At 52.9% G+C, this 20,807-nt stretch overlaps 3 protein-coding genes across 3 annotated transcripts; 2 read left to right on the top strand and 1 right to left on the bottom strand.

Annotated features, from left to right (window-relative positions):
- Positions 1-5,454: 5,454 nt before the first annotated feature.
- ZWINT (ZW10 interacting kinetochore protein) lies at positions 5,455-7,304 on the top strand. The gene is made up of 6 exons (XM_051968203.1): positions 5,455-5,559; positions 6,120-6,207; positions 6,408-6,516; positions 6,618-6,841; positions 6,934-7,055; positions 7,151-7,304. Exons 1-6 carry the CDS (start codon positions 5,504-5,506, stop codon positions 7,248-7,250), a joined length of 699 nt encoding a protein of 232 aa, XP_051824163.1. The 5' UTR covers positions 5,455-5,503; the 3' UTR covers positions 7,251-7,304.
- Positions 7,305-7,391: 87 nt separating this feature from the next.
- GRM6 (glutamate metabotropic receptor 6) lies at positions 7,392-17,753 on the bottom strand. The gene is made up of 12 exons (XM_051969191.1): positions 17,736-17,753; positions 17,463-17,611; positions 14,532-15,102; positions 14,193-14,409; positions 13,428-13,563; positions 13,076-13,230; positions 12,352-12,498; positions 12,059-12,259; positions 9,899-10,035; positions 8,751-9,371; positions 8,195-8,506; positions 7,392-7,822 (listed from the first exon to the last, which is right to left on the bottom strand). The coding sequence occupies exons 1-12, from the start codon at positions 17,751-17,753 to the stop codon at positions 7,631-7,633; spliced, it is 2,856 nt and encodes a 951-aa protein (XP_051825151.1). The 3' UTR covers positions 7,392-7,630.
- Positions 17,754-17,950: 197 nt separating this feature from the next.
- On the top strand, positions 17,951-19,429 carry LOC127542564 (activator of basal transcription 1-like). Its single transcript, XM_051968276.1, has 3 exons — positions 17,951-18,253; positions 18,598-18,785; positions 18,866-19,429. Exons 1-3 carry the CDS (start codon positions 17,995-17,997, stop codon positions 19,238-19,240), a joined length of 822 nt encoding a protein of 273 aa, XP_051824236.1. The 5' UTR covers positions 17,951-17,994; the 3' UTR covers positions 19,241-19,429.
- Positions 19,430-20,807: the final 1,378 nt, after the last annotated feature.

The following is a 20,807-nucleotide window of genomic DNA, read 5'->3' as shown; positions in this document are numbered from 1 at the left end:
CCTTGAGGAGATCCAGAAATAAACGTCTGGTTGGGCCCCTTTGAGAATCATAGCTCCCTCTGCCTCCACATGGGCCAGTGCAAAGGGGGAGGGGCAGAGAAACACTAAGGACCTCAAAGTCTGCAAAGTGACGAGAAAGTGACCCCACGGGCAAATGGCGGCTGGAGTCATTCGAGAAAGCTTCAGAATGCAGGGAGCGATAGCAAGAGCCCGGGGGAAAGAGCCCGAGGCAGGACACGCAGAGGGACTGCACTCGGCGGGACCGCACCCGGCGGGACCACGGGGCTTCCTCAGGAGGCCCCGCCCCATCCTGGGCCTGACGCCACGGGCCCGGCTTAGAATACACGAGGCCTACCCCTCCCTGAACCGGACCCGATACCCCGCCTTAACCCCGACTCCTCAAGGCCCAGGCCCGACCCCGAGAGCCCACGGGACATGGAAGGGCTGCGGGGGGAAGGGAGACAAAAGGGGAGGCGCGGAGCTAAGCTTTATAGTAACCCCCTCACAACCCGGTTTTCTTTCCCCAGCCGCACCTGCCACCTCCCTTCCCCCCCTCCATCCCCGCCACCACTTCCCCCCCACCCGTCCCGTCTTACCAGGAGCCGGCCCCAGCGCAGGGGAGGGCAGGGGAAGCCACAGGCAAGAGGAGTCCTCTAACCGCCCAGGGCCCGCCGTCGGCCTCCGCCCCTTCCCGCCCAGCCCGGGGTAAGCGAGGCTTCCGACTGCCACGCCCCTAGCTCCCCCCTCCCCTTTTTGCCCCGCTTGGCGGGAGCCTGCGCCTGAGCGTCCAGCTACCTCCCGAAGGAACAAAAGGAGAAAGGGGCGGGGGAACTGAGCGAGACGGTTTGCTGATCTGATTTTTTAGCCGATAGTGCCATCTAGTGATCCCCTGGCTAACTGCCGCTTGAAAATAAGTCTCCAACCAAGGCTGGCTCAGGCTCCCAAGGGGAAGGCTTCAAGGTTCGAGCCCAAGGCGGCCACAGGCTGTCTCTGCCCCGGCCCCTTCCTCCCCACGGCGGCCCGGTCACCTCCTCCTTGCTGGCTTCCTTCAAGGCCCAGCTCCCAGCTCCTCCTGAGCAGGAGGCTTCCTGGGACGTGCCGTCATCCCGCCCCGCCCCCCCCCCTTACATAAGCCTTACCTGCCTAACCCCCACCCCCCATCCCCGCTCCGCCAAAAGAACCCGCGCAAAACATCCACCAAAGTGTGTGTGGGGGCTCCCTTTCGATCTGATTTTTCTTGTGCAACACAGATTGCTTGCTGTGTGAGGGAAGGGGCAGGAGGAAAGGGCGGGGAGGGAGGGAGAAAAATTTAGAACACAAGGTTTTGCAAAGATGTATGCTGCAAACTATGCATGTATTTGGAAAAAGGAAAAGCGCGCGCGCGTGTGTGTGTGTGTGTGTGTGTGTGTGTGTGTGTAAACAACCCATCCACCAAGTTTCACACTATTTTTATGGACAAGATGGAGAGATGGGGAATCCTGGGGCTATACACACAGTATAGAAGTCACTAAGCTTTGATGTTAATCTGGAAGGAAGTATGTAGCGGGAGGTCCAGGATCTGTGCTTGCTCCTGGGTTATTTAACATCTTTGACAACATCATTTTGTGTTGATGTCATTGGTTATCACCTTCCCTGGATTTCCTCCTGTCTCCTGCCCCCTCCCAAGAGAGCCATCCCTTAGAAGAAAGAATTTTTGTAAAGAAAAGAAAAAGGAAGAAAAGGAAAAAAAAACCTCATTTAGCCAAACCAATCAACACACTTAAAGCTCCTGACCTTGTGTGCAATATTCCTCACCCCTGGGCCTCAGCTCAGCCAAGAAGTGGGGGGGAGGTGACTTCTCCCCTCTTTCTTTGCCATTTGACAACAGTCGGGGGTAGAGGGAGGAGTTAAGGGTTCTTTCTATTTACATTGTTGGGGTCATGGAGTGTAGTATCTGGCCCTATTTCTTCCCTTGGCAGCACTTCAAGTAAGTGTTTCCATATGTTTACCAATTTTTATCAGTGATTTGAAGAAAGGCTTCAGAGGGTCTCTCTTCTCATCAGATTGGAAGTGACACAGCTCAGCTTAAAAAAGCCACCAAGCAAAAAAGTTATCAAACTGTGCATACCCTTTCATCCAGCAGTCTCACTATTGGGTTTGGATCCCAAAGAGATCTACTCTTTATTTTTTTAAATTTACTTTTTGCTGAGGCAATTGGGGTTAAGTGACTTGCCCAGGATCCCACAGCCAGGAAGTGTTAAGTGTCTGAGGTCAGATTTGAATTCAGGTCCTCCTGACTCCAGGGCTGGTGCTCTACCCACTGCTACCCTAGCTGCCTCCCGCCCAAGAGATCTTAAAGAAGGGAAAGGGACCCACATGTGCCAAAAATGTTTGGGGCAGCCCTTTTTATAGTGGCAAGGAACTGGAAACTGGGTGCATATCAGTTGGGGAATGGCTGAATAAGTTAGGATACATGCATGTTATGGAATATTATTGTTCTAGAAGAAATGATCAGAAGGATGATTTTGGAAAGGCCTGGAGAGGCACGAACCGATGCTGAGTGAACTGAGCCAAGAACCGGGAGACCTTTATACACGGCAACATCAATATTATATGACAATCAATTCTGATGGACGGGGCTCTCACAGTCTTCCCTCTGGGGACTGGTGTGGATCACAGTGTAACATTCTCACTCTTTTTGGTGTTGCTCACTTGCATTTTGTTTTTTACACTTTCCTATTTGATCTGATTTTTCTTGTGCAACAAGAGAATTGTAGAAATGTCTCTATATATTGGATTTAACATATATTTTAGCATGTTTAACATTGTTTGCCGTCTGGGGGAGGAGGCGGGGGGCAAGGAGGGAAACATCTGAAACATAAGGCTATACAAGGGTCATTGTTGAAAAATTATATGTGCATATGTTGTGAAAATAAAAAGCTTTAAAAATAAATAAAAGGGGGAAAAAAGAGCTAACATGGACAATAGGGACAGGCTCGGAGCTTAGTTGGGGGGGCGGGGCATATAAAGAAACTAAAGTCAAGGAAGCATCAAAATCAGCTTCACAAGGCCAAGAACAGTATAATGTATTAAAAGGGAGAGATCAGAAAAACCCCAGGTCAATTAAGAAAACAGCCACGAGGGGTCAGTGTTGCCTCAAAAATGCCAGATAAGGAGGCCTAACAATGGGACCGGTTTTCTGACACTTGGGATGCAGCATTACTGCCGGTTCTGAGGGTGACTTAGGGCAGCTGTCTCGCTAACATGGTCTTCGGCTGTGGTTCCAAATAACCAAGTGCGACCGGATCTCTGCCTCCCATCTCCGCCCAAGCTACAGGAACCCGGAATCTTTCCAAAGTGGAGGTAGTGCTCCCACCACGGCCTTGCTCTTCAAGTGCTGAAGCTCACACTAGATCGGCCCTGAAAGTAAGAGGTGGTGGTTCTAGGGTTCTTCCCAAACTGGAGGGAGGAAGGAGGAAAAAGCAGGATCGTTCTCAGTCTAGAGGTAGAAGGAACCTCAGCGACCAGGGAATTTAACCCCTTTGTTTTATAGACAAGGAAGCTGAAGCTCATAGAGCAAAGTGGCTGGTCCAAGGTCACATAAGCGGAGCCGACATAGCGATCCCAGTCCAGCATTCTCTCCACTAACCAGCTCCCCCCACCCCACTCACTCTCTGTTTGAACCCCACTTGCTTACCAGGCCTCAAATTTGTGACTACAAGTAATTCTCCCTTTGGTATGGTTTAAGTTTAATTAGATTGTTCTCCACTTGACAACTTACTGAAAACAGCTCAGCTGAGCTAAAGAGAGCAACTACATTTGGAGCTGATTGGAAAAGAACTATCCAAGTTCTGTGACAGAGAGGCAGACCTTATTAGGGTATAATCTGCCTGCCTTCTCCAAGGAAACTTTTGGGATTTCACATAGGAAGGAACATCAGACATGGCCTAGTGAATCTCCATTTTGCAGAAAGGGAAGTCAAGGCCTAGAGCAGGGAAGGGATTTGCACAGGGAGGTCTTTGGGTGCCAAATCCAATGACAAACCCTTTGGCACCATGTCCATTTCAAGGGTGCCAGTCACAAGAAGGCCAAGAAAACCAGGGATTCTTCTGGAGGTCATTGGATTTTGAGTCAGTGACTTCGCTTGCCCTCTATATAGCCTGCTTGTTCAGCCATCCATTAGCCCTGCAAAACCTAGCTAATAAGAGTGCTTCCCTCCTAGAGTGGGGGAGTGAGATCATCTTTGTGAATTGCTTTGCTCAAAAAAACACCAAGTGCTATGTCAAGGCTACTGAGCCCCGAGAAGCTGGGCCTCCCATCAGACTAGTGAGTCACATGACTTACCTAGGGTCCCATACTATGAAGTACTTGAACTCAGGCCCCCCAAGCTAAAGCCCAGCAATTTATCCTTGTGAATTTGCCTTGCTCCATGTTCTTAGTTATGTCACTTCAGGATGTCTCATGGGATCGGATTTAAACTTAAAGGGAAGTAAAAATGAACTTAAGAAACTTTCCGATAGGCTTGTACCATAACATGCAGAATACTCTCAATCCTTTTTGCCTTTGACATAGGCCCTGACCACTGTGGGGAAGGAAGGTGTGTTGTCACCTTTCCAGGACTAGGGGAAAAGGAGCTGGCTGCTGTGATCCTCCTAGGCCAGCACCCCACAGGGCAGCTGAGCGGGGAGAAGGCCAGGAAGCAATAAGGAAAGTCAGAAGCGGACTTGCTAGGTCCCCAAAGAGGGTAGGAGGAAGAACCTCGGACTTCCGGAGTTCGCTGGGACTTGCCCACCAGGCTACACCCTCACAGCTCCCCCTGCGGCATCAGCCTTATGTCTCCGTGGGCTTCCTGGCAGCCTTCCCCTATTGGGGCACATAGGGCCCGATCAATCTAGAGCGGGGCTCTTTGGGGCTTTTGTCCGCACCCTTTAAGTGACTACTAAGCGCTGGGCGCTGGGAAAACAAAGAAGTGACTCACAGGAAGAAGACAGAAAAATCTGGGATGGAAGCAGGAGTGGGCACCCTCCGGGTCGGCCCAGCTGGCAAGGAGGGCGGCGAGCCGGGGAAAGGAGGCGAGGGGCGATCGGGGCCCAAGGCAGCCCCGCGCCCTCTTTCGAGCCGGCAAGGGCCAGAACAGGCGCCCCGAAGTCCATGGAACGGGCCTGAGAAGCGCGTCTCGCCGCCCCCAAGGGAGCCGGGCCCGAGCCGCGCCAGGGCATAGCAGCATCCGCGGGTGGGGGGGGTGGGACGGGGAGGGGGAGCCTCCGTCCCCGCGGCGCTCCGCGCGCTCATATGAACCAATGGGAGGCGACCTTCGGCTGAGGAGGCGGGCCCAGATGTAGTTGGCCGCTGTCGGCCGAGGTGGGGACGGATCAGAAGAAGGGTGAGTTCAAAGGCGACCAATGAGCGCTCGAGAAGCGTGACTGCTGTCAGGGGGAGGGCACGGCTTCCTGCCTCAGCGAATCAGCGCTCGGAGACGGCTCCTCTAACTTTCAGCGTTTCGGACCGCGGCGCTTTCGAAGGTATGGAGTCCCAGGATGTTGGTGAATCGCCGGCGGCTGCAGCTAAAGCCTCGGGCAAGTAAGCGGGCTGTGTGGGGCTGGCAGTGCTTGGGGCGTGTGGATGGAGGTGGAGGCGGACTGTCTGTCCGGGCCGGGGATCCAGGCGGGGTGGGGGTGGATATTTGCCTGGGGCGTGGTCGAGGTGAAGATGGGAGGTTCTGTCCGCTCCAGGGCTCGAGGTGTATGTGTAGGGGGGGGGGGGTCTGTTTGGGCTGGGGCTTGGAGGTGTGTGTGTGTGTGTGAGGGTCTGTCAGGGCCGAGGTCCAGGTGTGTGTGTGGGGCTCTGCCTGGACTGGGGATTGAAGTGGAAGGTTGGTGTCTGAGCTGGGGATTGAGGGGGGGGGGGGTCTATGGGCTGGGATCCAGGTGTGAGGGATGAGGGGATCTGCCCAGGTTGGAGATTGAGGTGTGTGTGTGGAGGGGTCTGTCAGGGCTGGGGTCCTGGTGTATGTGTGGGGTCTGGGCAGGCCAGGGCTTGAGGTGTATGTGGCGGGAGTCTGTCCCAGCCGTGGATTGAGGTTGGGGGGTGCGGCCTGGACTTCAGTTCCCATCCTCCAGATTTTGTGCTCCCCATTCTAGGGCTCTGGCTTCAGCCTCAGCGGCCTTAGCAGCTCCCCCGGCACAGGAGGAGGAGATGTCCTCTGCCATGCTGGCAGATTTCTTGAAGGTGAGCCCCCAGAAGGCCCAGCTCAGCCTCTCATGCCTAGAGAGCTCCAAGAGCTGATTCTCCCCCCCCCCCCCACACACACACACAGTGACAGTAAAACTCAGAGAAAATCACTCCCTACCCTTTAAGATCCTGCCTTAGGAGCAGCCCCCCCACTCCCAGGGAAAGTATTTGGAAACATGTTGGTGAACTCTCCCCAGGACTCCAGGAAGAAGGAGAAGCTTCTGTGGAGCCAGCTGCAGGTGGCAGATGCCCTCCAGGACTTCCTGGAGCACATGGACATGACAGTGGACCCCGAAGAAGACATCCGTAAGCTTCTTCACAGCTGTAGCCTGAAGAGCTTTGTGAAGGGAGTGGGGGGGAAGAATGGCAGGGAGAACTCAACTCGGTTTCCCTCTTCCCTGGCACAGGTGCAGAAGCCAGTACAGCCCAACAGCTCTGGAAGGACCTGAAAGCCGAGCATCAGAAACAGGTGGAAGCCATCGAGATGGCACTGCCAAAGGCCCTACTGCAACTGGAGACTGGCCAGAAGAAGCAGGCTTTATTGGAGAGCGCTCTGGGGGAGGCCCAGGACAAAAGGCAGACTTTGGAGAAGCAGAAGGATTTGGCCCAGGCTGAGCAGAGGCATAAGCAGGTGAGGGCAGGTGAGGGCAGGTGAGGGCAGCCGAGGAAGGAGGGCACCGGGGTAGCAGTCGGGTATCGACAGGCTGATTTCTGTCCTCACAGGAAGTTCAAAGGCAGAAGCTAGTGGCTGAAACCCAAGCCCAGAGGGAGCGTCTAGAGAGTGCCAACCGGCATTGGGAGAAGATGCTGGCCATCCAGCGGGAAAAGCAGGAAAGCGCCCAGAGGTGGGAATCTGTGGCTTGGTGCCCAAGGGGGCAGGGGTGGAAGAAGGCCGGGCTGAGTGGGGCAGGCCCACGAGCGGCAGCCTCTGTTTCTGCAGACTTGACGCCTTCCTAGGACTTCTGGAGAAGCTGCATGAAGCTGAGGGAGATGGAGGAAACAGAAACCTTTCTGGAGCCCCAGCAAGCCACCCGCAGTAACCCCCCCCCCCACACACACACACAAAGATACAGCCAATAAAGGTGTCAACTTTTTGTTCTCTCCCAAGATTAATGAGGGTAGCGCCCCATGTGTCCACATGGACCACCAGGAAGAGTGGAACCGGACTCTATTAGACTGCCCAGAACCAAGAATCATGCCGGTAATCACCAACGTGTCCCTGGGGTCCCCTGGTTTTTATTCCTTCTCTGCTCTTTTTCCTCTGACCTCTCCCAGCCCGCATCCCCACAGGCAGACCCTGGGTTACACTTGGAAAACCAGGCCAGCATGAAGCTCATATAGACCACCTGGTTCAAATCAACCCCCCCTCCCCCGCTTCGGGGACCCCACCTTCTTCCTCCTCCAGGCAGTCCTTCTCAGACTAGTTGGCAGGATTGCCCTCCTCACTGGGGGCCACCAGGGTGGAGGTCGCCTTGAAGCTACGCTTGCGTTTTTGTACGTTCTGCTCGGGATGGAAGATGATGATGTACACCTTGGGCACGTAGAGCATCCCCAGGGAGACCGAGGCACTGAGACTCATCGAAACAGTCAGTGTTGTAGTCTGGATGTATATCTGATGCAAAGAAAAGGGATGTCACCTCATTCCCTGTCCCATCCTAGGATGGCCCCCCCGGGGGCCAGAGAATAAGAGCTGGGTCTCCGGGATGGGGTTCAGCCCAGAGGAGGGATGGCATCTTAGGGGTCATAACGGATGACTGGGCTGACAGGGCCTAATATGGGTGGGGTGGAGAAGAAGGAAGAGGGATGAGGGAGCAAATATGCTCCATAAGCAAATACAGCATAAAACAAATGGTTGGCGACAGGACAGGCCGACAGCAAGCCAGATGGACACGTGAAGAAAGTGGCTGGCGACTACTCAGACGCAGTAGCGCCTAGATTCGAGACTCCACAGCAGAGCACCAGGTGGAATGCCTCAGCTCCTTACCTTCTCAGCAGACTGAGCTGTGCCGAAGAAGATGGGGACGAAGGCGAGCCACACGATGCAGGTGGTGTACATGGTGAAGCCGATGGGCTTGGCCTCGTTGAATGTCTCGGGGACCCCGCGAGCTTTGATCGCGTAGACGGTGCAGGTCACCATGAGCACCAGGCTGTAGCCGAGGCAGCCAATCAGAGAGAGGTCTGACATATCACATTTAAGGACCCCCCGAGCTTGTTCCGGGTCCGGCGTCCGCTGTTCTTCATAGTCGATGACACTATGAGGTGGCTGGAACCCCAACCAGGCTACCACGCCTATGACCTGAAAAGACAAGTGGCTTTTAGGTGAAAGCCAGCCAGGAGAAGCTGCCCAGAGAAGGGCTGCTGAGCTACAGGGCTCCTTTCTCAGTCCTTAACTGTTAGGAGTGAGACCCTTCTCGGGAACCGAGTTTCCCAAAATGGGGTTTTGGTGTTGCTGCAAAAGACTCCCGTCCCCACCCAGAGCCCCGCAGACTCTGGTCCTCCCCCTGCCAACACAGGGACTCGAGGGGGCTCAGAGAACGAACCTGCACCGAAGTCAGGCTGAAAGTGATGACGAGCTGTGATGTGGGACTGATGAAGGGCGGGGGTGTGACGGACCTCTTGCCTCGCTCAAAGATGCGGTAGATGCGGTTCGTCTTGGTGAGCAGGGCAGAGTAGCTCAGGGCGGTGCCCAGCCCCAGAAGGAGGCGTCGGGCGGCACAGATGGCGGGGCCTGGTTCGGCCACCATGAGAAAGGTGATGGCGTAGATGAGGAAGATCCCGGTGAGGAGGATGTAGCTGAGCTCCCGGCCCGAGGCCCGGACGATGGGGGTGTTATGATGCCTTATGAAGGTAGCCAGCACGGAGGCGGTGGCCGCGATGCCTGCCACGGCTAGCAGGAGGGGCAGGATGGCCCAGGGGGAGGCCCAGTCGAGGCGAATGACGGGGGTGGGGCGACAGCCGGTGTGATTCAGCGTGGGCCTGGCTCCCAGGGGGCAGGCCTCGCACGTAAACTCGTCCACCTGATAGCGGTAGCCATCGCAAGGCTCGCAGTGCCAACAGCAGGGGACGCCTTTCACCATTTTCTTGCGCTCCCCAGGCCCGCATGGGAGGCTGCACAGGGAAGTCGGCAACAAGGAACTGCCTGACCACTCCAGCTCTTCAACCTGAGGGCAGGAATTATAAGGGAGTGTCAGAACACAGCTCCTTTGCCTTTGGCGGGTCTCATGGACCCCTTCCCAGGACCATCTTTTTAAACAGATCAAAGGAAATGTCCAATTAGAGGTGAGCGAAAATCAAGCTGGTGCATTCTTCCCATCGAGGTCCTGGCTGTCCACAGAGTCCAGCTGGAGCTGGAATCTCTTGAGTTGTTGCATCTTTTCAGTCCCTTCCTCCTCAACGAGGTCTCCCTTTCTTGCTTCTCTTTTTAGTTTCTAACCACCACCACCCCCATCCCAGTCCTGCTCGTCATTCACAAGGAAAATGTCACCATCGCCATCATTAGTAGGGAAAGCCCTAACTGTCTGTGAAGGTTGCAAACCTGGGGTGCCCCTGGAGCTTATTCCTCTAGAGACCACGGGGACTAGTCATCTGATCATATCTCAGTCTTGCACCTGTCTCTATAAAGAGATAGCCATTAGAAGGGACCATCCCTCTTCCCCCTTCTCTCTCCCTCGGCCCAAAACCCACTCACATTGAGCTTCAAGGATTCAGTCCACTGGCCCACAGCACGGTAGCCTCCACTGCCATTTGTCACTTGGTACTGGAAAATGTCATAGCGCCCAGGAGCATCCCCATTCTCATTGAACATCACGGGGGTCCCTGCACTGCCTGAAAGGGGAGGAGGAAGAGGGAAAGGGAGGAAGCCCTAAGGCCTTGTCTCTGTTCCACTTTCCCCAGAGCCACTTAATCTTGAGTCCAAAGAAAAGTATCTGTTTTCGATGAATCCATTCCATCAGTGATGAACCAGGAAACAAGCTCAAGGTATATAGGTCACAGGGTTCTTAGAAGAACCAAACGAGCATGGAAGACTCCATGCAAATCTTTTACAAACTCTTTATAGATACTATTAGGGACAGAGAGCTGGCCTTCTGGATAGAGAGCCCTGGACTTGGAATCAGAAAGATCCAAATTAAAATCTGACTGAGTGGCTATGTGATCCGAGGCAGGTCACTTCACCTCTTCCTCAGTTTCCTCAGTTGTAAAATAGGGATCAGAAATTCTAGCACTTACCTCCCAGGGTCACTGGGAGGAACCTATAAGATAACATTTCTATTGTATTTTGCAAATTGTAAGGAGCTATATAAGTATCCCACGATAAATTTTATGGGGAGTTTTATGTGCATACATTAAACAAACCAAATAATTGGAAAAACCTTACATCCCAGGTGTACCTGATACCAGCGTTCCTAACTCCAGACTCGGTTCAAAGAGAACCTAAAGTTCTTTAAAGTCAGCTTTGCCAGAGTGGAGGCCTCCTGCCCTAACCCTTCCGGAGAGTAAGACCCAGCTCTTGTTTAACAATACAAAAATACAATGCTTGTAAAGTCCCCATCAGCCCTCTAAGAGCAGATATTCCAACTGCCTTGTTTAACAAAAGAAATGAGGCAGCAATTCCAGTGGTTTTGTGATGGACACAGCCATCTGCATCCAGACAGAGGCCTCTGGGGACTGAATGTGGACCACAAGATAGTTTTTTCACCTTTTTTGTTATTTGCTTTGCTCGGTTTTTTCCCCTCTCGTTTCTTATTTCCTTTTTGATCTGATTTTTTTTTCTTGTACAGCATGATCAATGTGGAACTACTTAGAGAAAAATTGTACGTGTTTAATTTATATTAGATTAACTTGCTGTCTACGGTAGGGGGCGGAAATCTGGAACACAAGGTTTTGCCAGGGTGAATGTTGATAACTGCATTTTTTTTTTAAAATAACTTTATATTGACAGAACGCATGCCAGGGTAATTTTTTTACAGCATTATCCCTTGCACTCGCTTCTGTTCCGATTTTTCCCCTTCCTCCCTCCATCCCCTCCCCCAGATGGCCAGCAGTCCTACACATGTTAGATATGCCACAGTATATCCTAGATACAATGTATGTGTGCAGAACCAAACAATTCTCTGGTTGCACAGGGAGAATTGGGTTCAGAAGGTAAAAATAATCCGGGAAGAAAAACAAAAAATGCAAGCAGTTTATATTCATTTCCCACAACTACATATATTTTCAAAGTAAAAAGCTAAAAAAAAAATATTTAAAAAAGAAAGGGAAAAACAAATGAGACCCCAAAATTCCAATAGTCTTGGGACGGAGAGAGCCATCTGTACCCAGAGAAAGCACTATGGGGACTGAATGTGGAGCACAACATAGCATTTGCACCTTTTCGTTGTTTGTTTTTTTCCCCCCTCTTTTTTCTCCCTTTTGATTTTTCTCAGGTGGCATGATCAATGTGGAAATACTTATAGAAAAATTTTATACGTTTAACCTATTTTGAATTACTTCATGTCTAGAAGGAGGGTCAGGAGGGAGAAAAATTTGGAACACCAGGTTTTGCAAGGGTGAATGTTGAAACTATCTTTGCATGGATTTTGAAAGTAAAAAGCTCTTATTTAAAAAAAAAAAAGAAAGAAAGAAAGAAAGAAAGAAAGAAGAAGAAGAAAGAAATGAGGCCCAGAGGAGAAAAGAACTTCAAGTTCCCAAATCAAGGGACTTTAAAAGCGAGGACTTGAAGAACAGTTCCATGCTCTTTTCACAGAAGGTTCTTGGTTTGTGAAACTTCTAATAAATAACAGATGATCATCCCATAGTTCTCCTTTCTTGGTGACCTGGGCATTCACCAGGAACTCTGGGCCTAGCTTACCATTGAAGTGAACGGCTCGGATATACTGCAGGAGTGTCCGCCCATCTGTCGGGCTCATGGCAGGACAAAGGCCAACATAGCCTGGACAAAGAGCCTGATGCATGCTGTGGAGGGCGTGGGCGATGGCATAAACGGCATCGATCACAAACTGCACCTTGCCCTCTTGCTTGTAGGCCGAGTCTCGCCCAATCCTCTCTTCACCTGCTCCCAGGGGAAGATGAGGATTTGCATCTGTTCTCCCTGGCGCCACCCCGTGCTTCGGTGCCCGCCCCGCCCTTGGGCCTTCCCCTTACCTGTGCACTTCCTGGTGGCAGTATCATCAGACTGGGCACCGAAGCCTGTTGTCAGCTTGCAGTTAAAATTGTCCTCCCAGAACTCGGCAAACCAGATGTTCCGCCGGTTATTCTCCAGGGAGCGGGTCGTGAAGTATTGGTCAAACCCTGGTTGGCAGAAGGAGGGGAAACAGATCATAATGTAGCCCCAGATCCCAGGTGAAGGGGAGAGGAAAACTTGAGAAAACGCCCCAGCTGGGCCCACAGGAGGGGCTGGCACAGGCCGGCTTCAGGGTTAATAAGGTTGGCTCGCTGCTCTCCTCAGGCTTGTTGGGACGGCGCCTTCTCTAGCTGAGGAGCGAGAGACGGTGTAAATAAATCAAGGGAACGCAGAGTCCTGGCTGGGGATACTTTGACTTAGACTGAGCTTAGTACTGGGAAAGGTTAAAATTAGGGAAGGCCCCCAGATGGCTGGGTCCTTTGTTCCCTTTGCCAGTTTTTTTTATGGGTCCCTTTCAGATGTGGTGAGAGCAAGTTGAAGTGCTTTGGGAGTTATCTGACTTCCAATTTTCCAGGCTTATGCCTAGAGAAGCTGCCCAGGAAAGGCCCTTCCCGATCCTTGAAGCCGCCTTTTCCAACTTCGCCTTCAAAGAGCCCCCTCTGTTTTTCAAAGAGCCATCTTTTCTCTGTTCATATCCCAAACTCCCTCTTTTTGAGAATCCCTTTTACATTTGAGTTGACTCACCATCAATGGAAGCCCGCTTGGGAAGGATGGTGATGGCCCCCACCGCCACATCTTCAACGTTCAGGATGGGTGAGATCTTGGCCCCCCAACTGTCTGAGCCAACCCACAGGAAGTGGCCTGTCAGGTTGGCCTGTTGGGCAGCTTCCAGGACTCTTCTAGGAAGGTGGAAGTTGAAAGGAAGATGAGACTGGGGGGGGGGGGAGGGGGGAAAGACTGAGGAAAGCCTGAGGTCTGAATCTGTCGGTTTATAGCTGTCAGCTGGATCCATCTTCCCCGCTTGCTCCCTCCCTCCAGCACATCTAGTTCACACCAAGCAGAGCTGAATAATATATCAAGAGGCTCATCTCCTTACTTGATGTCATCCTCACTTGCAAATATGATGATGCCACGAGCATTGGGCGTCTCCATGAGCCTTTTGATGATTTTGCCAAATTCTCCAGGCTTTGGCTCTCGGGGGATTTTGATTGACTGAGCGATGCAGACGCCTCCTGCCCCCCAAGCAAGCAAACGATGTGGCCCGATTCATTTCCCAGCTTGCCCTCCCCCACCTCCCGGGGTGCCACTTTCTGCTGCTCCAGTTCCTGTAGCCACTGCTTCCCAGACACCTTGGCTCAGTTATAGCTAGTACTGGGTAAAGAACCCTCAATCCCAAGAATGAGGAAGGGTGGGGAGACCCTAGCCTCGAGAACTACCCCGGCAGAAAAGGGCCAGCCGCTTGCCCACTGGGGTCCTGTAGCTGTTAAGCTCCATCTAGTCTATAGAGGAGGGCTGGGGAGGGTCAAAAGATGATCCTTCTGGGAACCAGCAAACCTGGGTGTGTGTGTGTGTGTGTGTGTGTGTGTGTGTGTGTGTGCGTGTGTGTGGGTGGCAATTCTCGTTGTCTCTGAGGTGCGGCCAGAAGCCAGTTAGAGGGATGTGGGTTAGAATCACCTCCCTGCGGGTAGCCTCTTGGTATCCTGACACGGTTGCCTCACCTCAGTTTCATCCTCTGTTAAACGGGGGCGCTGGGTGGGGAGGGATTGCCCTAAGTGACCTCTCCAGTGGTTTCTTTTGCAACTCTGGGATGCCGGGATCCCCAGGCAAGTTCCCCCTCCCCTTTGCTCCCTGCTGTGCTCACCAGCTTCTCGAGAGATCTGCACAAAGGCTTCCACCCCACTCTCGCCATAGTTGCCCTCGGAAGCCAGAGTGGACACATAGTTCCAGCCCAGGGCCCGCACAACGTCCACCATGGCTTGGGCTTGGTAGGAATCTGGCGGGACCACCCGCGAGAAGAAGTCGTAGCGGGCATTGTCACTGAGTTCAGGGGCCGTAGATGCATAGCTGATCTGAGGGATCTGGGGGGGAGGGAGAGTTCTGTCTCCATCAATAGGTAGGAAGCGATCCCCTCTTCCCCAAAACACACACAAGCATCCTCCCAACCGCCCCCCCCACTCTGCTCCCACCCCTGATCACCCACAGCAAAGAGTCTCAGCACGTTGGCCACCATGATGGAAACAGAGCTGGCTGAAGCGCCCACGACAGCAGCCACCCGCTGCTCGGGCAGGGCTCCGATGGGCTGGCCACCCCCCGGGCAGCGGGCCGCAGAGGCTGGCCTCAGCAGCGCCTGCACGAAGGTGAGCGCCTGCTCCAAGGCATGCGTGTCCCGGGAGCAGGTGTCTAGTAGACGGGCTCCTAGGCGCACCCCAGGCAGGAGGCCTGGGTCAGCATTAATACGGTCCAGGGCGTAGAGCATGGCCTCCAGACGGTGCACACCCTGCTCCTTTTTCACCGGCCCACAGGCGGCTCCCGCTGCTCCCCGAGCGTGCACCGGGAACAGGCCGCCAAGCGTCACGTCCCCCGGGAGTCTCACTGCTTCTCCGACAGCACCCTTGACCCCTATGCAGACCAAGGAGCCCAGCAGCAACAGCAGCAGAGGCAGCTGGTTTGGGTCACAGAAGCAGCTGGGTCCTGAGGGGACACAGCGAGATCTGGGATGGCGAACTGGACCCGGAGCCGCCAGACTGCTGCCGGGATGGCTCAGTAAGCCACTAGCTCACTCTCGGGGCTGGCTCTGTTCATTCCCCCCCCCCCCCCCCCCGAAGCTCTTTGCCTGAGGAACCTATTTAGCTGGCTGGATGACCTTGGAAATAGCTCCTGCCTTCTTGGGGCCTTAGTTCACTCCAGCTCTGAAATAGGTGTGGGCACATCTCCTCTGCACCCGCCCAACTTCTCGTTAACTTTATCTCCCGATTCCTCCCCCTACCTCCCTTTTTACCCTTTCTTCTTCTCCGGGACCTCCCCTGCCGTTCTTACCTGCCAGGAAAGTCCTGCCCCCTCCCATGGGGAGCCTTTTCTGTCTGATGCTTTGGCAGCTGGCTTCCCTACGCTCTGCTGGGTTCATTTGCCCCCTCATTGCTTACAGATTCGGCCAATTCTATGTTTTCCTCTTCTTCCTGGGCAGCTCTGGCACACGGGTCCAGTCTTTGAAGCCTGACACCCCTTGTATCTCTGTCCTTTGAGCTCCCCCACAAGACTGAGCTGCTTGGGGGTGGGGGGGAGGAGGGCATTCTCTGGCCAGCTGGATGGGGAGGGTTCTTCCCTGGCCCCAGGTCTAAGTGCCAGATGTTGAAGAATATAAGGCAATGGGTTTAGGGTTAAAACCAGTAAATCCCCCTGAGATACAACCCACAAACACACTGCTCATTTTGTAGGCGGGGAGAATGGAAACTAGAGTAGAACCATTCAACCCCCAGCCCCCACCCCAAGTCTTTGGGGATTGGGTCTCCATGCCCTTTCTTTTCTATTTTCTCAGCCCCGGCCAACTTCCAAGGGACAATTTGACAGCTATCTTGGATTCCTAATCTTGCCGGGCCTTCGGGTGAGTTTCACTTCGGGCCCTGGGTTTCTTGCTTTAACGCATGAGCAAACAGCTCCTTCGCTTAGTTTAAGGCTGTTTTGTAATGAAAAACTACAGTTACTCAACTCCCAAGACCATTCGGACTTGTGGTGTGACCCCTAGCAAGTCCTCACCCTTCCCTGAAGGCCACTTTCCTTAGCTGTAAAATCAAGTTAGATTGGGCACTTAGTACATGGATCTCTACCCCTACTGGATCTATCCACATGGGATATTACTCGAAGAACTAATCATCGTTCACAAGTACTTAGGAAACGCCCACCATCTGCCGGGAAATGTCCATGAAAATCCTCAAGGAGCTTTCATTGGAATGGGACAATCCTTTTTCCTCTCTCAGCCTCTAGTCCCGGGGCCTAAGGGCCCAGTGGATCTGAAGACGGCACTATCCTAGCATTTGCTAGTCAATGTCTTAAATGGGGAAGGGACAGGCAAAGCCTGAGAAGAGCAGGAAAGTTCCTCAAAAGCTTTTTGGAGCCATCACAGGACTGAAACTCACTTCTAAACAGAGACTGGTCCCCCAGGCTATTTCAGAGCCTCAAGTTCTCAGTAGTGATTTTGGAGAAAATGATGTCCAAAGCATCAAAGCCTACCAGCTGGAGCTTTCAATGAGATGATTATGTTGGCTCTTTAAAGGATTATCTTCCTAGCTAGAGGGAAGGCTGGGAGAGGATAGAGGCCTAGGATTAACAGGGGGCCAGCAACCATTACCCTAGATTAAAGGGTGTGGGGAGGGTTAGGGAGGAGACGCTGAGGGCCCAGACAACTGGATGCTGTTTTAAAGTGCATAGAGGGTCTATTGCAGGAAGTTCCTTTTTGTTGTTTGCTTTTAGAGTGGGTGATGTTGATTTTTAAAAGTTCAGCAAAATTGATTAATGAATACATTAAAAAAAAAAAAAAGCCCAACCCACAAACCTTGACATTATTTGCAAAGTTCCACACCTATTGACCTCCCACCTCTGTGAAAGAGTGAGTTGTCTCCTAGATGCAGGACGCCCTCCCCCATCCCCCACCCCTTTTGTCTCCTCGTCTGAACCAATCAAAAACCTTAAGTTCAGACCACGTGCCAGGTACCGTGCTAAAACCCAACTTATTCTCCGTAATTTCTTTTATTATACTGTGGTCCTTTTGTCGTAGCCACTGGACACGCCCTTTCCCTCAATTCTCTTATTTTGGTCTGCAAAAGTTCACGCGAACCTTCTCCTTGCCCTGGTGCCGGGGATCACCGGGGCCAGCAGAGGGCACTTTGTGACATCGCAATCGATGGGTGCTGCCCCCAAATGTCCACGTTTTTGCAACCACACAAACTCACGCTATACACTTTGCTGGGTAAGTGAAATGGCGCCCTTGGGATAAATTCTAAACTCTGGCAACTGGATCAAAGGGCACGGGAGCTAATCTGGGTGACTTTCTACGCAAGATAGTCAACGAAAGACTTCCCAGAATGGCGGCGCTCATTCAGAGGTCCGCCAAGGCGCTTTGCAGCTCCCCGCGTACTCAGCTTTCCGCAGCTCCTCCAATAGGGACACCCGGCCCATCTCAGGGTAGCCGACCGGGTGGCTCGGAAAGAGCACGGGAGCCGCTAGAGCGTGAGGCCTAGTCGGGCAAATTTGCGCCTCCGGGGTCTCCCGCGAGCCCTGGCGGTCCTAAGTCCCCGGAGGAGTGAGAGAAGGGAATGCGGCAGCCCCGGCGCCTAGAAGCGGGGGAGAAAGTCGGGATTTTTCCCGCGCAGTGGACAGGGGATCACTGCTTACAAGCACGCCAAAGCACGTGAGTGCTCGCGCACATGCGTGAGTACGTCCCCGTGCGCGAGCATCTACCACCCGCCGGAAATCAGAGAAACCCGGGAGTGTCCCAAGGCTCGCGCCTGCGCTCTCGCGGTTGTTGTGGCTCTGCTGCTCCCGCCCAGCCTCGCCTGATTGGCCGTCCTGCCCCAGCCTTAATAAGGGGGCGGAGCATTAATGGGCCAGACCCTGCCGCCGGGCTTTCTTATTGGGCGTAGCCGCGGCCGGCGCTCGCGGAGTCCGGGATGTCGCTGAGCGCGGTGAGGCTGGAGCCAGGCTCCGAAGGGTTCAGCGTGAGTACTCCGCGGGAGTTCGAGTCCGAGTTGGAGTCGGACTTCGTGTCGGCGTCGTCAGAGACGGGAGGGGAACTCGGAGCTGACGGGAAGCGGGTAGTGCCCGGCATCATATACCTGGGGCATATCCCGCCGTGCTTCCGGCCCTTGCATGTGCGGAACCTACTCAGCGTTCACGGCGAAATCGGTCGCGTCTTCTTCCAGCCGGAGGGTGAGCCTCAGCACACACACGTGGCGAGCTGGGAGGGGGACCAGTGCGCAGGTGCGGCGGGTGGGGGCGACGGGAAGAAGGGAACGAGAAGGCAGAGTCTGGCCTCCAAACTCCTCCCCCACGGCCAGGAGTATCTCCTTGAAAGGATTGGGTAGGTAGGACCCTCAGTGTTTCCAGCTGCAAAATGGGCCAAGGCCCCGCCCTCGCTCCATGTGCGACGGCTTATTGTGGGAAGAGGGATGGGGGGAGGAGGGGGGGGAAGGGTTCCTCCCTTTCCTCCAGGCTTTCGCCTTGACCTCTACCCTTCTGTCCGTTTGGCTGGCCGGCCCTCCTCCGGGACCCAGACCGATCTGGCCGAAGAAGGAAAACCCGGAGTTCGTCGGCTGGCCGCCGCTTGAGGCAGGACTACACCGAGGGCTGGGTGGAGTTCCGGGATAAGCGGGTGGCCAAGCTGGTGGTGGCCAGCCTGCACAACACGCCCATGGGCGCCCAGCGCCGAAGTCCCTACCGATACGATCTGTGGAACCTGAAGGTGAGGCCGGGTGATGAAGGGCAGGGCAGAGAGAGCTGGGCTGGGCGGCTTGGTGACCTGCTGGTGGCCTTCCTTCACAGTATTTGCACCGATTCAAGTGGAGCCATTTGAGCGAGCGCCTGGCCTATGAGCGGCACGTCAGGCAGCAACGCCTCCGGGCTGAGATCTCTCAGGCTAAGCGCGAAACAGACTTTTACCTGCAGAGCGTGGAGAAGAGCAAACATTTCCTAAAGAAGGCAGAAGCTGCGCTGGCCTCCCGTGGGGAGGATTCTGTAGTGGCTGAGAAGAGCTGGAGCTTCATCCAGCGCCCCACAGAGATGGAGATCAGGAAGCACAGAGAGATTCCGACCAGCCAGGCCAGAGAGCAGCAACTGCAAGCCCAGATCCACGAGTTTGCCAGGAAGGCTCAGCCAAACGAGCCGCTGCTGGCCAAGATCTTCCGTCCTGGGGCCTGAGTTTCTGGGAAACTGACTTCAGTGACCTCAACATTGCTAGCACATTGGAAATGACCCCGCAAAATGGGATGTGGAAATCGAGTTCACATTTGGATTTTCTGCCCAGTTGAAGCCTTCTACTTACTAGTTTGTTTCGAAAACTTCAGGATGCAATTTTTACCTTTCAAACAATAAAATCTTGCCTTGGGACTTTTTTTCTTTTTAATCCTGTCTTTTAAAGAATGTAGTTTTTTTTTTTTAATAATAGCTTTTTATCTACAAAATACATGCAGGAGTAATTTTGCAGCATTGACAATTGCCAAACCTTTTGTCCAATTTTTCCCCTCCTTCTCCCCACCCCCTCCCCTAGATGGCAGGATGACCAATACATGTTAAATATATTAAAGTATAAATTAAATACAAAATAAGTATACATGTCCAAACCGTTATTTTGCTGCACAAAAAGAATCGGCCTCTGAAATAGTGCACAATTAGCCTTTGAAGGAAATCAAAAGTGCAGGCATACAAAAATACAGGAATTGGGAATTCTATGTAGTGGTTCATAGTCATCCCCCAGAGTTCCTTCCCTGGGTGTAGCTGGTTCAGTTCATTCCTGCTCTATTGGAACTGATTTGGTTCATCTCATTGCTGAAGAGGGCCACGTCCATCAGAATTGATCATACAGTATTGTTGTTGAAGTATATAATGATCTCCTGGTCCTGCTCATTTCTCTCAGCATCAGTTCCTGTAAGTCTCTCCAGGCCTCTCTGAAACCATCCTATTGGTCATTTTTTACCAAACAATAATATTCCCTAATATTCATAAGCCACAATTTAATCAGCCATTCTCCAATGGATGGACATGCACTCAGTTTAGTTTCTAGTTTCTGGCCACTACAAAGAGGGCTGCCACAAACAAAGAATGTAGTTTTTGGGGCAAGACCACCCAACTCTGGGCAGTAGCCTGTTTCTTCATGTCCCTGCCCCATTCTTGACTAATGGGTGGTTTTTTGGAGGAGGGGGTGGGGGAGGGAACCTTCCAGAGCTAGTGGAAAAGAGAGGAGTTGGAGATGAATTTGACTTAAGAGCCAAACTGGATCGAGGAGCAGACCATGCAGTTGGAATCCTTGTGGCCAGATGGCTAAAGCTCAGCTTTGCTCAGAGAGCAGGGCAGTCAGTACCCACAGGCTGTTTCTGGTGGGCAGGGGGATCCAAAGCACAGGGAGAGAAGGTTTAGCCTGAAAACCTTGGCTTCAGCCTAGATAACAAGGAGCTTCCCACCCAAAACTTAAGGACACCCTACTTGGACCTGTAAGGGTGTTCAGAGCTTTGTGATTTCAAGCCTTCATTTGCTGACCACACCCTGAGGAAATTGGCGGTGTTGCCTGTTAAATCATTGTTTCTCCCCACCCTCCAAAAGCCTCAAGGGTCAGGAGCTCTCCACAGAAAAGACTGTCTAAAGCAGTGGTCCTCAAACTTTTGTTCTCAATATCTTTATCCTATTAAAAATGATTGAGGATCTGTCTAAAGAGTTTTTGTTTATGTGGGTTATGGTTATAGATATTGATCACATTAAAAATAAAAACTAA

This window comes from Antechinus flavipes, chromosome X (genome assembly GCF_016432865.1).
Source record: "Antechinus flavipes isolate AdamAnt ecotype Samford, QLD, Australia chromosome X, AdamAnt_v2, whole genome shotgun sequence".
NCBI lineage: Eukaryota > Metazoa > Chordata > Mammalia > Dasyuromorphia > Dasyuridae > Antechinus > Antechinus flavipes.
This window is presented reverse-complemented; position numbering and strand designations above follow the sequence as displayed.

Excerpts from the sequence above, each read along its gene's own strand:
- ZWINT (XM_051968203.1), top strand. The coding sequence starts at position 5,504 with ATGGAGTCCCAGGATGTTGGTGAATCGCCGGCGGCTGCAGCTAAAGCC. Across the intron at positions 5,560-6,119 it reads GCAGCTAAAGCCTCGGGCAA|GGCTCTGGCTTCAGCCTCAG; the intron begins GTAAGCGGGCTG and ends TCCCCATTCTAG. Across the intron at positions 6,517-6,617 it reads GGACCCCGAAGAAGACATCC|GTGCAGAAGCCAGTACAGCC; the intron begins GTAAGCTTCTTC and ends TCCCTGGCACAG.
- GRM6 (XM_051969191.1), bottom strand. Across the intron at positions 14,410-14,531 it reads ACGTGCTGAGACTCTTTGCT|ATCCCTCAGATCAGCTATGC; the intron begins GTGGGTGATCAG and ends CCTCCCCCCCAG. Across the intron at positions 13,231-13,427 it reads GCAAGTGAGGATGACATCAA|AAGAGTCCTGGAAGCTGCCC; the intron begins GTAAGGAGATGA and ends CCACCTTCCTAG.
- LOC127542564 (XM_051968276.1), top strand. The coding sequence starts at position 17,995 with ATGTCGCTGAGCGCGGTGAGGCTGGAGCCAGGCTCCGAAGGGTTCAGC. Across the intron at positions 18,254-18,597 it reads CGTCTTCTTCCAGCCGGAGG|ACCGATCTGGCCGAAGAAGG; the intron begins GTGAGCCTCAGC and ends TCCGGGACCCAG. Across the intron at positions 18,786-18,865 it reads ACGATCTGTGGAACCTGAAG|TATTTGCACCGATTCAAGTG; the intron begins GTGAGGCCGGGT and ends CTTCCTTCACAG.